Genomic DNA, 18,911 nt, shown 5'->3' with positions numbered 1-18,911 from the left:
CCACTGATGGATTACTCCATCACAGAAGGCCAGTGGGTTGGTCAGGCAGGACCTGCCCCTGGTGAAGCCACACTGATTGTCTTGAATCACCTCCCTGTCCTCCCTGTGCCCCAGCACAGCTCCCAAGGAGATCTGCTCCATGATTTTCCCAGGCACAGTGCAGAGGCTGACTGGTCAATAATTCCCAGGAATGGCCCACCTCTTTTAAGGATGGGTACTGTATGCTCCTTTTTCCAGTCTAGAAATTTCACCTGACTGATGCCATGACTTTTCAAATATTGTGGAATTTGGCTTCTACATCAACCAGTTCCCTAAGGACTTTGGGATGCATCTCATTGGGTCCAATCATATCAAATAATTAATGTTCTTGCTTTTAAGGCATCATTTGTTCTGCATCTTAATTGGTACTAAGGGATTGGAAAATTTAGAACCTTTCCACAAAGGTTTGCTCCCACTGACTGACAGTCAGTTTATATGTGTATTGAGACACAATCTGCTTTGCAAAAAGAAACATCTGGTTTATGTTTCCTGATGTGTTTTCCTTTTGTATGAACAGGCAACTCTAATTGTCTATAAATTCACTGGGTAAGACAAAATAAATCTAAATATTTTCCTAATTACTGTTGAGCTTTGGTTTTTTCCACTTCAACTGCTTTTCAATTACAGTTTATAATTAAATTGTCATATATTTGTAGAATATTAGTCGGTTTAATGGCAGTAAACCGGATCATACCAAAGATATTTTCTGGCTGCAGAATTTCCCGTAGCAAGATCATGAGTGGCACAAGGAGATCTGGATTCTGGCACCTTTTTTCAGGAATGGTAAAAGCTCAGGTACCACAAGCAGGTACAGCCTCTCTCCAGCCTGGTGCCCTAGGGCCACCTTCCCAGCAGAGCTGTTCCCTCACATGAGTGCCTGCAGCTTCCACACTCAAATGCCTGGGAACATATTCAGGACTGTGAAAGAGCAGGTGCTTAGCAGAAGTGGGGTGTGGAGAGGGGAAGTCATTTGGAAAATAAGGTGCAGCAAATGCATGTCTCCTGGGATCTCTTGAAAAGGGCCTCTATATGCATGAAACATACTGGGTTACACAGAACAAAGGGACTATTCCAAAATACCTGGGTCCTACTCCACATAGAGGCTGAGGCAGAAATTGAAAGCAAATTTACTCCTCAGCCAGAGGGATTGCTTATAGAAGAGGTTCACCATAGCTTTCACCTGTACATTCCTCTTTTCCTCCTCTCCTTTAGATTGAATATTATGAAAAATTTCTCACTGAAAGGTTGGGCAAGCATTAAAACATGTGTCCCAAAAGTGGTGGAATCACCACACTTGGAAACATTCAAAAATTGTATCTAGGTTGGTCTTAGGGACATGATTTAGAAGTGCATCTGTTAGTGGGTTAATGATTTGATTTAATATTCTTCAAGATCTTTCCAGCCTTAATAATTATATGCTTGTATGGGTCAAGGACCAACCTATACTGGGAAAATAGAGGTGGAATGCTATGGTCAGTGTCCCAGTGCTGGTAGAAAACAAACCCTGGATAGTTTCAGCAGATGCACTATACTGCTAGAGGCCAGTCTCTTGAAAAGATCACACATTGTCCTGTCCATCACCTCCTGTTTTCCCTAGTATGCCTCTGCTCCTTAGGAGCTCTGATTGAGCTGAAGTACTTGCCAGTGGTTTGCAACAATAACACTGATGACCAAGACAGAAGTTTTGAAAAATCTATTGAGACTGGTGTTCCTTCACCTATCTTCACAGATGCCACCAAAACCCCTGGAAAGGAGGTTAAAAACTGTATTCATATACAAACACAAGAAAGTATATTCTGTGGCACAAACCAGAACTTTTCAAAATGCTAAAACCTGCTTGGTTATGAATCATTAAATTTATTTTCTGTCTATAACATTACATCGTCATGACAACTACTTTCAACTCCTTCCTGCTATAACTCAGGTGAGCCAATTTGTAAAGTAGATGAGTAACAGAATGGTAATATGTGAAATGTACTTCATTATTCCTACAAGTTTCACATTTGAACAGAAAACAGGAGTTTTAATGTATTTGCCATCTGCTAACAATTTGGCTGTTGCAGAGCAGAACAAACAATGTTGTACACAATGTGCTTGTTGTATGTGATTTTTTCTTTTCTTAATTGTTTCTTGAGTAGTGGCTCCGTGACTAAAATTCAAAATGCTGTAGTGGACATTACTCAAGGCGTACTGGTTACCCTCATGAGAGAAAAACAAGCAGCTGAGAGACTGGAGGATACCATAAATATCCATTTTTCATTTGTGGAAGGAGACCCTGGCCAGACTCACTTCTGTGCATTTGTGCTACTGAGCTCAGTTTTTGGATTTCAGGGTTTCAGTTCTCTGTCAGCTGTCAACTTCAGCAAAAGGCTGAATCTCACACACCATTCAGTTTCATGCCTTTTAGTCTCTACCCAAAAGAAGAACAATATTCAATAAACCAGCTCATTTTAGTTTCTCCCAGACCTGCACACACTAACACTCAAACCAAGAAAACAGAGCCCAAATACCTGTGGAGTAAGTTTCCCAACCCTCTGTGTTATTGGCTCATTAATCACCACTTCTACTTTGCAGACATCCTTCTCTTTGGGGATGGAAAACTTGAGGTCCTCTTCTGACAGGAAGACAGACTGTCCCTTCATCACTTTCACCCCAAGGTTCACACTAATGAAGGAGGAGCACACAACTCTTAACACAACAGGCAGCAGTAGAAGCAACCAGATTTTCTCAAAGGGTTTCATGGTATAAAGGGATGTCAGCCTTTTTCACCAGTGGAAAAAATTTCTTAACAAAAGGAGTATTCTTCCTCCACTAGCAGACTTTCATATAATGAAGGCATCATTAGTAACAGATAAAAATGTCAGACATGTTTTCTGTTAATAGGCTCTTCTTGACAGAAAATTTGGGCAGTTATTGACAGATATTTTCAAAATATCCTTAGGTTTTTATAAAATTCATTGGTCAAGGCTGGCAAAATGATGATGAATGTGTTCTCAGAGTCTTTTCAAGGCTCATTAATCCTGGGGGGAAAAAAAAAGAGAAAGAAAATTGCTGTAAGAAATTGGGCAGCTATCGGGATATAAACAAAACAACAAACACATTCAAAATACTTCTACCATTTCTGACAATTGCAGTTCATTTCAAGCAGCAGAATGAACTCACTATTGAATACCATTCAAAGTGCACACATGCCCAGAAAATAGCAGACAACCCTAAAATCTGAGAAAAATTCAATGTAAATAAAAAAGACAAGATAATACAGAGAATAAATTATATAAGTTTCTCATGTCCCTAGTAACAGTTAATCTTTATCTTTCATACTTACAACCTCGTAAGAAAAGAATTTTTTTCTGACATTAAACAAGCACTATTGAAATCCTTATAAAAGCCTAATTTCTACAATCCTCCAAAGTGACTGAAACTACAGCCCAAAGAATACAAAGGGATATTGATTTCATTAAATTTGAGAAGACCATAAGAATTCCAAGACAGTAGTGTCAACATTCCTTTAGATTTTGTAAATTTTTAATGCCCTGACTACTTATTTGCCACAACGTTACAACCAACAGTGAACTTCCCTGAAAGTGAATTTAAAACGGAAGCCTTGTATGTCTTTACTTCCTTTGTTGTGAGCGTCCACTACACTGTTTCTAGCAGAATTACTTTCTGAGCAGCCTGTAACTGAATGCACATACCCACCCAGTTTTAAATTTCAGTGAAAAACAACCAGCAGTTCAGAAATTCTGTAAAATTATTCACTTTCTAAAGTCAAACAAGACAGGTCCACTCACTTCATCACAGCCACAATCATCAACACTGAAGACACTGAGACTCACATACATGTAAATTTAGTATGTTGACTATGTAGTCTAGAACTCAAATTTTGACTCTAGTTTTCTAGGTATTTATCTGAAAGTCTTTCCATTTTGGTTTAAAACATTGAAGCCATACCAGTCTGAAGAAAATCTGAGAGAAAATACAGAATCCTTGCCAGTGGAAAAGGAATTCAATGCACCGTAGAAAATCAGGTAAGAAAATATTTAGAAATTTTAGATTCAGACTAGAACCTGGCAAAGTGCTAAGAGGCACTTAATGACTCTGACATAGTTTTCTAGTAATAGTCATAGTTAATGACTCTGACACAGTGGTATATATCTTATGATAATGCCACTCACTCTCTGCTCCATAATAGGAGGCTGAGGCATAGATTTATGGTTCAAAATAGCTTCATTCACAGGCATTTTCTTGCTTGGCACCTTGGTAGAAATCATAAAATTAAAGACTGAGTAGCTTTGACTTTCTCCACTCCAACATGGATAGCTATCATAAAATGATGCTAAAGTTGAGAGAGCTTCATCACCAGTTTGAAAACAGCACTCATGCAGAGATATCTGCATCTTGACTCTGCTACAGCCCAGGTTCATCTGTCTCTGGTGCCTCCCCACACATCCCAGCACAGAGCACAGCTGTAAACCTCAGGTGCAGGCAGTGGATACTATGCTGCCCTGCATCAAAAACAGAACAAAAATTGTACAAGAGGAATCAGCAGCATTTTGGTCAGTTTCATGGTGGATGTATGGGTCATTGTCTGCTGCACATTTGGTCCTGTTGTCACCGTGTATTATGGTTTTGCTTTGGCTACTTTACCTTGCAGACACATACTGTATCACTATATGTTTGCTTCATATGTTCCAGCCACAGGCCTCTATTTGGATGCTGTGGGACTGTCTCCTGAGGTAGCCAAGTGAAGATCTTGGGAAAAATAGCCTCACTTTCTCAATTACTTATACTATCCCAGCAAAATGAAATGGCAAGAGATTCTTTCAGCACATAATGACAATAAAAATGAGAAGATTTTGGGGTAAGTGCCAAGATATTAACATCCTCCCTGCCATTGATTAAATGAAGTCCTGTGAAGACAGTGTTCTGCTCTTCAGCAGATATACAGCTGCTGGTGATGCTATTGTCACATTTTGTGGCTGCTTTGCACTTCCTTCTTGCACTCCTTTCTTCTCTGCCCTTAATATCACAGCTGAGCTTGATTCACTTCTACCATTCCTTGCAATGTCACCTATGTGTCCAGAAAGGACATACAACTAAAGGACCGTTTAATTCCAATTGTATCATAATATTTCAGATATAGTTAGTGGCCTAATGAAATAATGGTATTTACAAACAACACAGAAGGAGAATCAGTATTGTGAAATTAAGCTGTTCTCTCATCATCTTTCTAAGGGTCTGTCTATGTGCCAAAACAACTGAAACAGTTAACAACTTTTCTGTGAGTACAAGCTCACAGAAAGCCACCAGCTTTGGTCCCAGAAGTGAAACAGCCAGTCAGTTCAGTGATGTATCACATACTCGCTGTTTTCCCTCTGTGGGGCTGGAGCATGTGATTTAAGAGGAGAGGCGACACAGCTGGATTTGTTCAGCCTGATGAAGAGAGCCCTTATTGCTTATTTTTAGGCTTCTAACAGAAGAGTGCCTGACGCACAAGGAAGAGACATACAAACCCACTAAAATAGCTATGTTTATTTAATAAACAACTAATCAAGGCCTGAGTTGCTTGACGTAACTTTGGAGACAGAATTGCCATAAAACTGGATTTTCTTGGAGAAAGAGGTGGGTGCCATTACCACAGAGGCCCTTTTCACCCTAAACCATGTGCTGACTCTTATAAGATGAAAAGACAGAGCCATCTCACTGCTAGGATCTAAATTAATTACCCAATGTATTTTTGCAAAACACAGAGTATTTTGCCACCTGTCCAGTAATTCCCCTGAGATCCAATATAAATCCTTACTGATATAAAAAATGTGGCAGCAAACAAGAGGACATCCTTTTCCATAATTGGAGGCAGATTGGGCAAGCTGGCTCTGACATTTGGAAGCCTGGAAGACAAGCCCTGAAGAGGTGCCCAAGGCATTGAACAAGGGATGCTTGGCAAGGGGAACTCTAAGGAGCTACTCATCTGCTGGCAGATGAGCCTGGGGGGAAGGCAGAGGGAGAAGGGACCTCTGAAGAGGCAGAGAATGCAGTTCTGTAGGGTTGATAGACGGACATACCAGACTGGGGACAATGTAGAAAGAGTTTCTATTAAAAATTTTCTCCAAGTGGCACAACTGGTTTTCCCTCAGGCCTGCTGGTGCAGATGTGAGAAATGATGAAGTGGTTAATTGCAAACATAAAAAATTGTGAGTCTGATTCTGAGCAGAGCTACATTGATGTAAGTAAAATATTAATTCACATTATTTAAATAGTTATCTGCCTATGCAAAACAACTGAAAGGAAAATTTCAAACAGGATCAGTAACTCTCAGCTTTAATGCCTAAAACTTGGCTAAAATACCTATAATCACAAGTGACCTTGAGCCAAGGCTCAATGACACCCAAAGCCTTCATTGGGATTTGGATGAGACTTCAAGAGTTTCTCTGGGTGACAAAAATTCTGCTTGCCTGGGATATTACCCTGAGCAGATGGATCAAAATTTCCCTGTTCTTTTGCAAATCTGGAAGGGGATGATGGAGAATGACTGCTGTGGGTTGGAAGTTGGATTGACTTGTTTTAATGAATGCCAGAAAAAGTTTGCAAGAAACAGAAAGAACATACACTTTTTTTGAGGACGGGTTTAAAGAAAACAAGTGAGAGCTTTCCATGATTTTTAAGAAATTAATCCAGGGAAGATGAATATTATTATAGCAGTTAAAATCTAGCCCAGGGCAATGAAAGGATCATGAGCTATTAAAATAGGGGATTGTCACTTCAAAATGGGCACTTAACACATGCAACCCTTGAACTGTTTGCTATTTAATGGTTTTGTTCCATGCACAAACAAGGATTACAGGTCACCAAAAAGTTAAGTATTTGACAAGGTATTTGCTGAGTTAAGGAGTGGCAGATAACACCCTGCAAGTAGTTACACCTTGGACACATGTCAATAGCAGAGATGCATTTTGCCTGAGGCAAAGTGCAATCGTGAGTTAGCTGAGACTACAAATAGTAGAATTCTCTAACCAGGAAATACATGACTTGCAAAACCCTCTTTTAATAACCATTCGCAGAAACAGTGTATAATTATTTCCAGAATTTGTTGGAATGTCTCAACAAAAGACAGTGAAAGGAACCTATTTCTAGAAGATAACGGCTCCAGATAAATGCATTGAAATCAGCACGAAATGTAAAACCTTTATAAGCACACATGTGTTAAGGAACACATGTATACTTATATGCATACATATGATGAATAAATCTCTGCCTAGTTTAGATGAACTGAATCAGCTGTCTAAAGGAACACGAAAATGTAAAAATGCTGACAGATTCCCGACTGCAAAATAAGTGCACAATTTTAAAACATGCATTTAAGAAAACCAAATGAATTAAATATATCCTTTTTAATTACTTAGTATCGAAAGTTTTTCGCATGTATTTCAGTGTTTTTTGTCACATTTCTTCTAGTGTGTTTCATTAACATGACAATTCTAAGCAAAGAAATCTTATTTAGTTCTTCCAAGTTTTTAAAGCCACAAAGTTTTTATTCGATCTGATGGGGGGAGGAAAAAAAAAAAAAAACATAGTGGAGAAATATATATCAACTTGAATATTAAGTTAAAGTTTCCTGGAATGCAAACTTTCAAGTTAACTTCTGCTAAACCACTGCCAAAACCCAGTGCCTGTTTTCCTCGAAGTTAGAACTGAGCCTTCATCCATCTCGAGCTCAAAAATTACTGTCTGGCTGCTCTGCTGCAGCATTCAGGAACAAGCTGAACTCTGCAAGCTGTTAAGCACTATTACAACCACGATCACAATAGCATTCCGTGAGTACAACAAACTTGAATAAGATACTTACAGGTAGCAGTGCTTCTGCTGTAGGCTGAGCATGAGATCATACTAGAAAAAGAGGAAAAATGTATGTCACTGACCCAGTAATTTCTGTTTTAAAAGGCTGGAAGAGAAAGAAATCCAATGAGTGAGCGACAGAGAGAAAGCAGGGGGGAGGGGAGTGAGATAGATGAAATTCCAGTCTTTCTGGTCAGCTTGCTGTAGTTTTCTCTGTACTGAAAATCCACAATAAACACTCTTTGCTTGCAAGACTGCTCCTGACTGTAGAGTCACAAATTACATATACTTTCAGTCTCTGATAAAAGCACTCAGAGATGCCTTGTAGTGTTTACACTCAGCAATGCTTCTCTGCTAGCCTGGCACAGATCTTCTTTTCACCTTCTGCTAAAGTCTTTTGAGACTAAAAATTGAGCTGCTGTTATTAAGGTTTGCTCTTTTCTTTTTTTTCTTTTTTTTTTTTTTGTCCCCATTTTTGCTAGTTTATTTGCTTTAAAACTCTCACACCCACACCACCACCGTAGTATTTGAATTTCAATTTTCTTTTTTCCCATTCAGAACAGCAAGAAAGACAAAGAGTATAGGCAAAATCCTACCAATTATTAAATAGCTCGCCAGATTTAAGGTATCTCTCCAGCCTTCTGTCACAAGATTCACAACAGATTTAAATAGCTGATGAGATTCTAAGTAAAATTTGCCACCATAGAGGGACCTAAAGAGGTTTTTTAAATATATGAAACAAAAAACATTTTTAGCCCAGCCAAGGGGCATTTTGGCAAGGACAAGAGGGAAGATCTACTGACTCCCAGGTTGCTTGTGTAAAACAGGAGACAAATCCAACACAACTGTAGTGCTGTAACATTGTCTCCCCTTTTGGAATGAGCAAGCTGACTTTGACCCTCATATGGAAACAATACCACAATATAAAAATGAAAAACTGAAGTCAAGAGGAAGAAAGAAAAGGACCAGCAGATGTTCCTGTGGCATGACTTATGTACAGATGAAGAAAACAGATGACTGTTAAGAATTAAAATTAACTCAAAGCTGCACAATGTGTAATATGATACAATCTGGCCTATAATTCCCTAAAGGAAAAAAAAAAAAACTAACCAAAAAAAAAAAAAAAAAAAAAACCAAAACCAAAAAAACCCAAACCCACGCAAAAAAACATTTCCTTGAGGTACATTACTCACAGTGTGGTATACTGTCCTGGATTTCAGACCACACTTTTATCAGGTTTCAGAAAACTTGCAATGAATATATGTCTCCTCTGAGATGGCTGTGGGTTAGCATTAGCCAGTATGTCTCTGGTTTTGCTTGCTTAAGTGTAGCTTCTAATTCACTGTGATGGATGGCCTGTCTGTATTGTACAGTGGTCTGATTAGAAGCATCAGCATAACTGCCTTTACAGTCTGATTAAAATAGTGGCAGCTTATTTTAAAGCCTGTGACACATCCATCAAAAATATCATTGCAGAATCTGTCTTCAAACTAGTTTTATTACTGCAGCAATGAACTTAGCATGTCATTTCTTATCGTACTCCTTAACTACAATTAATTTTTGCAATCTATCAAGGTTTGCATTATCTAAAGAATAGAGCAAAATTACCCAAGCTTTTCTTGAGAAATACCAGAGCATTGAAGAGAATACAAGCTTTTTGTACAACACTAAGTCTTTCCATTTCAATGTTTGCTCACACAGGGAAGAGAGGATACAGTCAAAATCATCCCCTTTCCTTACAGGCTTTTATTTGAAAAACTCAAAAAAATAGACCATGCTTGAGGCACAAAGCAGGCCTGAATACACACATACACACACATGCAGACAGGTCACACACAGCCCCATCTCTCTATGTGAGAAACAACACCTGGCAGCAACAGTTCACTCTTCAGACAACTTTTAAAGAAAATATTCTAATGTATTAGTGTTTTACATGGAACTCAGCTGTCAGAAGATCAAATGCTCTAGGTCATTGCCAGCTACTTCATTGACAAATACATGCAGAGAATCTATGATGGCAAAGTTCTTGACCAAAAATTATCCTAATTTTTTGACTACAGAAGGGCCATTAGACATAAAGAATGGCATTATGGAAAATACAACAAAGCAGCACAAAAATATTTGGTTTGTGTCAAGCAAATCAAAAAATCAGAATGTTGCCTGAATGTTTGAGACAAATGGGTTGTTTCTTTGAGAAATCTCTATTTATCTCTATTATCTCTAATTTTAAAGACTTTGGTATTTTCCCAGAAGACTTTGTGTCTTGAGCTAGACTCTCAGATGTTGCAGAGGAGAGTGAAGGGACTTTTTCAAGGATTTTGGCATCTTGGCAACCCCTGCAGTTCTCTGCCTGAATGCATGTCACCACTAGTAAGGTTTCTTCAAATTATGCATCCATGGGGATTGGCGTAGATGCTGTAAATCATAAAAACAACTCTTCATGCCCATGGTGCTCTTCTCATAGGAGAGAGACTAGGCCTAGCTGAATACAAAGTCTTTCCTCCACACCCTGCAGGTCAGCCTTGCTGCAGCACCCAGGGCCACTGGGGCTGTGGGACTATGTGACCAGGGAGGCTTGTCCCTCACCAGGAGAACAGACACAAAACTATTTCATAGGAAGAGAAACTCAGCTGCCATCATTCTGCCGGACACTTTCTGCAGCATTAAAAGACATGTTTGCATGTGGAAACTTCATCACGGTGTTTAAATTTGACAAATTATGAGTATTTGTACTTGTGCTCCCAGCACCTGTAAAGGTATTGATTCTTTGTCTCCAAGGTTGCTGCCACATACTGTCATCTGCAGTAAAAAGATAAAGGTTAGGCTTTTCAAATCTTCAGGTAACATGGTATGTGATGGGTGGCAGCAGTTAAGATGACCATCAGCATTTCTAGAATTTGAGGGTGCCCTGGGTCTGATCTGGCAGCACAGGCATCACACATGAGGTCAGGATTAACCCTTTCCTACCTCTTCCTGGTCACAGAGATCCTAGACACATTGAACAACACAAAAATCATCAATTTGGCACCACTGGAGAGCAGCATTTAATGAAGATCTTGGAGGAATGGCAATGTCCCTGTGGTAGAGGAAATAATTATATTTCCTCTAGCAAAGAGTTGGCCTGTCTTTTTATGTAGCTGAAAAGGGATAGAAAAAGCAATTTTTCATAATCAAGAAGCATAGGAGAGAAAGGGTTTAAAATATAGGAAAAATATATATGTTTAAAATATAGGCAAAAAAAGGCTAACAATTTTCCCAAAAAACAGAAAGGGTAGTCTCATACTGGCAGTCTGCCCACTTTTTGTAACAGTGCTCACAACTGGGCTTCAAAATGCATGTTCAAAACGCCCATGTTTTCCCTCTCTTTCTTTAAAGTCTATTGTTCCATGTCCAGTCTTTCCACCAAAACCCACAGACCATGTGCCCTCATTAGTGCAATGGAGAAATTGTTCTCATAATTAAACTACTATCCAATTTACTTTAAACTGAAAGACTTTTAGGAATATTACCTTGTTGCCATTAAAGAAATTCGTGCTCAGGAAAGGTTTCTTGTTTTAATTGAGATCAATCAAAGTGAATTTAATGAGACTCTGGAGATTTTTATTCCAAGTCTTTGAAAATGGAGCCTTTAGTGCAGTAGGGCCTTTATTTTGGCTTTAGACCACATATGGATTTATACCACAGCTGGTGCAAACGGATTTTCATCTCAGTTAATGTTTCTAAAGTTTCACTGACTTTCCTTATTTAGCTCACTCTGCCGCTGACTGTGAAAGGTCTGCAAAAAGTTTTTCCAAACAATGTCACAGATTTTTGTTTTGTATTCTACAGAAGGGTATGAATTCTGCCAAGGCAGAATACTTCTCAGAAGCATAATATGGTAGGTCTAACACAAAGCTGACAGTGCTGCTGACCTTAAGCAGTAGTTCCAGAAAACCCATACTTTTTAGAATGTTGAAATCATCCTATGCTTATCCTTGCACAAGCTATACAGAGCATGCATACTGAAAACCAGGAGTGCTGATCCTCATAAGGAACCTCCTTTGCCTCTGAAGTCTACATCTTTACTACAACAGTGCTTTAGTTGTGACAGCATATTCCTGAAACCATTGCAATGCCTAACTGGTCAGAAGGCATGCAGAAATCTTTAAGCACTGAATAGTGCTTTAATTTGCTGTAATCCTCTGAAAACACTACTTCTGAAGAATTTTCATATCCTGGCATTCAGCTAAGGTACTATTAAGATGAGAGGTTAATTAAAGAAAATTGAAGGAGCCTTCTGAGATAGAAGACTAGAACAAGCCACACTAGTTTGCGCCTGCTGAGGACTGCTTAGGGAATTCCAGGAAGATGTCTTAATTCTAACAGCACCAGATCTGATTCTTGCTTTTAAATGAAACATAGCAACTGAAAAAATGATGACTTCTCCAGAGTATCCCCACTGTACATTTGGGTATCCCTGACATTTTTCTACTTTAATATCAAATCCCAGCTGTGACACTAGCAGTACCCACTGTTATCTGGGCAGATGCAGACCTAAGGAAGGTAGAACAGAATGGGAAACAGGAGAAGTTTGAAAGATAAAGCCTGACACAGATCTGTATTTTTATGAATACAAACAGATACAACTCAGCAAGAGTTTTATAAGAAGTAATGCAATTAAATTTGATCATTGGAAGCAAGGAACCATATTTTCCTTTTCAAGAACCATACTTAGGGTTACGGTAGATAATACTAAGAGAAGGAGAAAAATTTTAAGCAAGAGCATCTAAATGTCTGAGAAAGAATCTTGAATAAATGTTTTGAATTGTGTTAACTTCATGAGCCTCCATATCTGAAAAGGGAAATGGCAAAAGGTACATTAAAAAATACCTAGAGATGCTATGAAAAACATAGTCTTTCTAAAATTTCAGCACATTGTCACTGTAGTTGGTAGATTCTTCTCTAAAAATATTATAAAAGGCAATTCCTTCTTCTCTCCCTCTTTCTTTATGTTCACAATTTTTTGCAGTCTTTAATTTCTAATTCTTCAAATGATACTATGTAGCTCCATTTCAGTTTCACCTGGAAGTGCCTAGTTCTTATTCAGTGTCTGTTTCATACTTGAACCATCCTCCCTGCACTGGCCAGAGGGTGAGCTGAGTAAAAAAATTAAAGGAAGTAAATATACCTTATTTAAAACCTCTTTCCAGCTGAAGTTCTTTACAGAGTAACAGCAAATAATAATGTGAGGTGCCTTTTCTCTTGACAGTTTGTCTAAGCAGAATTTTAAATTAGCCAGCCTAGGTCTGAGTGAGGAAGCACAAAATCTCTTGAAGAGTATAAGGTGTTGGCCAGAAAAACACAGGCTTGCAGAAAGAGTTGTGATATTGTGGAAGAACAGAAATATGAATGAGGGGACAATGAAAGTTGTCTCATTTTCCGACTTTCTCAAGCCAAAGGTACCCAAGGTTAGATGAAAACTGTGAGAGCACTTAATCACATAAATTGAACAAGCTGAAGCATTTCCAGGCCACCAACAAACCCCATGGAATCGTAAAATGACAGTTTTCTGCTTTGGAAGGGACCTTAAAGATTGTCTATCCTATCCCCACCTTCCATGGACAGAAGTATCTTTCACATGATCAGGCTGATCAAAGCCTCATTAAACCTCATTCCATAGGATGGATTGGGGCACATCTGAAGTGTTGTTAGACTGAAATATGCAAATACTTTATTAGTGCAGATTGAAGAGAAAGCCAAAGAGAGCCTGGGCAGAATGGTTAAAACCTGCTCAGTCTTAACAGCATTACAGTGCACATGGCTGTAACTAGGAAAGAAAGGGATGTGTGCACCTAAATTTGGATTGTGTGTCTCAGTAGCTCACAGCTTTGGAAAATGGAATTTTCCAGACTAAATTCAATGTCACATTGAATGATCTGGAAAAAAAAATCTATTTTTAATCCAAGAATGCTAAGTTCTTTGGAGATGTGTGACTGTGAGCCCTAAGGAAGCTTATACAGTAGGGCACCACCATGCTGAGAAAACATTGCCTGGTTGGTGTGGAAGGGGTTCACTTCACAACTGCTGGTGTGTACCCGTATCAACATGGACCTTTGTCCTGGAGGATACAGCAGCACTGAGCTCAGGCACTGCGCAATGTTCAGGAGAGCTTCAGGGGCATCTGTTTGACCCCAGCTCCAGCTGATTGCACTTATCTTTGTCCAGAGCTCACTGGCCCTGAAGCAGGATCAGCAGACGAGATGGACTCAGAGCTCATCAGCAACTTCAGCACAAGAATGAGATAGCCACCAGTCAAAACAGCCGAGGCTTTAGAACTGTTAAGTGACACAAATTAAGAGTTTATACAAAGCAGGTAGCTCTACTCAAATCTAAAACCAGGATTTTGAGCTGACTCTGATTTAACCTCTACCAAAAAGTAGTATTATGAGTATATACAGAGTTTTTCAGTGGGTGAATCTTGGTTCATTTTCCAGTGAGATGGAACTTCTCAATTGAATTTTTTATAGCATTTGAGGAGAGAGAATGCTTTCCTCTGCAGATGTAAGAACTGACAGGATGTATTTCCTAGAAGTTTAGCCCATCACTACCTGCAGCAACATAACTGGATATTTAAGGAGACATCAAAGCCTGAAAAAGCATTTTTTAAATATGCCTTGGTTAAAAAAAAAAAAAAGTCTTAATGTCCAAAATGTAAAGACTGCACTTATAATTGTCTGGAAACAGACAATTTTAAATTGTAAACAGACTGATCGTAGGGTCACCATTATATGTACCAAACTTCTCTTCACTAATGTTCAAAATTTGAACCAGGACTAGCTGAAAGGCTCACCAGTGGCCCTTACTGAGCTATTCAGTCTTGCAGCAAATAGCTTTGTTAAAACAAGCCAATACAGACATCAACAAAAACCCTATTAAGAACCTAGCCAAAAATGTTAGCTTGATCCTTTGAAGTTGTATCTAGTCACATCCATAATCCTACAGAAGGGAATTGTGCAGGCAGTATCAAAGACCTTTTACTTGTGGTGAGAGATAGAATCTTGACTTACGATCTTTATAATATAATGAATTTATCTACATTGAGGCTATTGTATTCCTCTAATTGCGCTTTCACCCTAAGAAATAGTAGAAAGAATGGTTTAGAAAAGTCTTATTGATGTAAAAGAGTTTGAAAGCATAATACCAGAGAAGCTTGGCCAGTTTTTTAAATAAACAAACAAACAAACAACCTCTTATCTCTCTTCCCAAGCAGAAACAGAGGGATGTTCCAGCTCACTGAACCAGAGCTAAAGGTCACATCCTCATGAAGGACCAAGAGGAGGTCCTTGAAAACTACACACTCCTCAGACCATCCTATCCACAATTTCCCAGCTGGATTACAGAGCAAATAAATCCTCCTAGGACTCATGCCCAGGCTCATGAATCACAAGGTGATTGTGAACATCCAGCATACAAGATGGGACTCATTTAAGAGCAGATTGTGCATGAACAAGCCTAGCTTTGCATGGCAACATGTCTCAGGTGACACAAGACATGCAAGCTCCAAGTGTTTTATCATCAGTGGCACAAAATACCACATTGCTGCCTGTTACCTGTAGCCCTCATCTGCAACTGAGACTGGTGCCATTAGTGCACCAGTTTTATATTTTAATTACTGATGTAGACAACTCCTGTGAGACCACATCTGGTGCTGTGTTTGTTTGGTTTCTCCTCAAATCAAGACTGGAGCTAGGCCAGGGGAAGGTCACCAAGATGATTAGGTGGAGAACACTATGTACAAGGACAGGCTGAAAGAACTTGATCTGCTGAGCCTTCACAGAACAGAAGGTTTATAGGGCATCTTACTGCTGTCTAGAATTACCACATGGGTACAGAGAAAGCAGAACCAGACCTCTCAGATGTCAAAGTGATGCAACACGAAGCAATGAGACATTTGAGCCTGGCTGCTATGCTGAGGAGAGGGATGTTCGTAAGTGAGGGGATTCCTCAGTAGAAGCCACTTGCATGGTCATGAAGTTTAAAAGACAAGCCATGCAAACACTGTTCAAAGATCCTTCCCTTACTGACTGTATAGACCATATGTGTGCATCCACAGTGTATATCCTGCAACACTGACTTCAGAAGGAAGTGGTGCTGTTGGGTCCTACTGCTGGAAGACTCTCTGTGCGGTGCTTACATTCCGGAAAGCCCAGAACTCAGCTGCTAGGGCAGCACTTCAAAGAAATCTGACAGAACCACTCTTTCAACAATGGCTGCAATGGCTCCAGACCAAAGTGGGAAACTCACATCCTCAGGTTGTGCTCACCAGCACGGGCACAGAGAGAGCTGGAGCCTGGTGATGAGTATAGACAGGGTGTCAGCTGGGGGAACCCAAGGTGGAGGAGCAGGATGCCTGCGGGAATCCCAGCTGTGGCAGACCTAGCTCCTGTGAATGGCTGCAAACAGCATGGCACAGCTTGGGCTGGTCTGTCTCCCCAGTATGACAGGAAACCATTCTCTTGTGAACTGGCAGGTCTGACTGGGATGAGAAAACGTATGAGGAAACAACTAGCAATGGACACTTCTGTCCTTTCACCAAGCCTGCACCCTCCACTCACAACACCGCCCTAGCACTTTTACAGAAAACTGAGGTGTCAGCAAAACCTCATCCTACAAACACTTAGCTCAGATGTACAAGCCATGAAATGATGTTTTGCTTGTGGCCAAAAAGGCAATGACTTACATATGCTGTTTAGTAGCTTGTGCTAGGGTCTGAAAAAAGAGAATGTAAAAGAGCATGGTATTTAGAACCCAAAACCAGAACTACTGGATGGAGAAAAGGGTCATAAGTACAACTGATGGATGCAATGATAAACTAGCAATTACTGCACATCAGCAAATTTTAGAGGGTTTTCATATTTTTAACAAAAAATTGCTCTTTACATCTTTGATCTCTCTCTACTTCATCTTCCTAATAGATCTGGCTTCCTCTGCTAAAGAGGGACTTGCAGAAGCAGGGAATTGCTGAGTCAAGCTTTTTTAGCCTTCAGGGATGTACAGCCAATTACTTTTATAAGCAATGTCTGAAGTTTAAGGGCAAATTCTTGACCAGACCTCGATGTTTAATGTAAACTATATGTCAACTTCAGTATTCAAAGTTAGCTTGTGCTGGCCAGCAGATACCCCTCACTCCCCCTCCATGCCTTTTCCTTTTCTCCTGCCTTTCCCTTTTTTTTTTTTTTTTCTCCAGAACTATGCAGGATACTGACCAACAAAACAATTGACAAAATAAATCATCTGTCTGAGAGAAAATATAATTTTCCCTCTTATACTGTGCCTTTATTCCCGAAGCTGACTTTATCAGGAGTGTTATAAAAAGGGCTGCAGGAAAGCTACTAAACCACAGAATTCTGGTCAGCTTTGAGATGGAAGACCATGTCTTCTAAAATCAGTATAATTAGTGACAATTATGTGTATGGTTTTTACCTTTAGGACCAGACTTTACTCCTTAGGATCCACAGATTTTTATTGAGCTTAGAGAAGAAAATTCTGCAAATAGAAGAAAAACCTTTTAACCAATTATTTTTAAGTCTTTATGTAAGCCAACAGTCTTAGCCAAAACACACTTTAGACCTTTATTTTTAAAGTTTTATTTGAGTAGCCCAAACATGTTTTACCAACAACATGAAGTCAGTGTGTTTCAAACCAAAAAGAGAAGGGCAAGGTCTTACTGAATTTATAACTTAAAAAAATTAAAAGTTCTTGATCTAAATGGATGACCTGTCTCTTCTGTATTAATGTGTTCAGCCCATGTATTCTCTTTCCCTATCTTCATTCAAACCATAGATGAAATCCTCTGGAGTGTCATTCCTCTCAATCCTGAGCCTGTGTCCTGACAATTTTTAACATCTTCCTCTTTGCAGGAGTCTGTCATAGTGAATCCTGCTCAGACAGAAAGATCTACTTTCATTTTCACAGTGTTGAAGGATCCCCTCTATCCCACCTAGCATTCAGCCAGGTCCCAGCAATGCAACAGTGTGCTCACTGCACTCTGATTTTGGTAGGCTGAGCTCAGGCAAGAAAAACTTGGAACTGGAAGGGACATCCCTTTCTGAGTCTGTTTCACAACAGATGGTTACAATCAGCATTTCCCAGTAAGCACAAATGAAGAATGATGTTTAAATTCTTAGCATCCCCTAGATAACATCTCATGTAAACAGAAGTAAATTGCATATAAGAAATGTCTTTAAATGCATTTAAAGGGACTACCTCTATTTCAGCATTCCTCTCTGAAACCAAGACCATGGCTTCTAGAATTCACAGCCCAAAGGGCCCCAAGTTTGTGTTCTGCTGTATTAGACAAACCAGTTCTTGCTAAGTACGCTGAGTAAATGCCACAGTTACTATTCATACTGGCTTTGCACTATATAATCTGATTTGTAATGAGAACAATCTCTCCTCACTACCTATACCAAATATTCCTAAACTCAGGAGGTCTCTGTTACATCCATATGACTACTTAGCATGCTGCTCTCAGCCTTGCTAAAAGAGGATACTAGGATAATGAAAAGCATATTTCTGAAAGATGGGAGGTGGGAGGAGCTGAACAGGAATGTTCCCAAAAATAACAGACTGTTAATAATGGCAAGAGTCAATGTAGTTGACACCTGTTATATCATTTACAGTTTAACAGCAGAAAGAACTGTTTGCTTAGGAAATTAAACATAATGCTACTCACTGTAGACACTTGCTAATGCTACTGGTTACATTGCTAAAGCATTTGCTTACTTTGGAACTAGTTTGCTCCTTTCCCAGAGAAATGTTTCCCATAATTTTCACCATGAGAGAGGGACCTCAGAGGAGAAGAGCCCATCCAGAATATTTTTGTAGGAAAAGCCAAGTAGTATTTTGCCTGTTAGCTTACAACCTTATTTTCCCTGTCTTTCTGTTCTCATCTCCTCACTCAAATTTCCTTTAGGGGAATGAGGGAAGAAAAAATAAGAAGTTAAAAAAATAGGAGTTTCTGGATATCCTTTAACTAATACTGCAAAGATGCAAGT

General features: G+C 39.3%; 1 protein-coding gene across 1 annotated transcript in view; it reads right to left on the bottom strand.

The window, feature by feature from the left end:
- Positions 1-8,000, bottom strand: part of FREM1 (FRAS1 related extracellular matrix 1) — a 61,722-nt gene extending 53,722 nt beyond the window's left edge. The window contains exons 1-2 of the mRNA XM_079330475.1: positions 7,886-8,000; positions 2,550-3,059 (exon numbers count right to left, since the gene is read on the bottom strand). Coding sequence (XP_079186601.1) covers positions 2,550-2,780 — 231 coding nt within the window. The 5' untranslated portion in view covers positions 2,781-3,059; positions 7,886-8,000. The remainder of the gene's footprint in view (positions 1-2,549; positions 3,060-7,885) is intronic.
- Between the last annotated feature and the right edge of the window lie 10,911 nt (positions 8,001-18,911).

Source organism: Erithacus rubecula (genome assembly GCF_903797595.1).
Source record: "Erithacus rubecula genome assembly, chromosome: Z".
Classification (NCBI taxonomy): Eukaryota; Metazoa; Chordata; class Aves; order Passeriformes; family Muscicapidae; genus Erithacus; species Erithacus rubecula.
The sequence above is the reverse complement of the archived record's forward strand: the minus strand, read 5'-3'. Positions and strand labels throughout refer to the sequence as shown.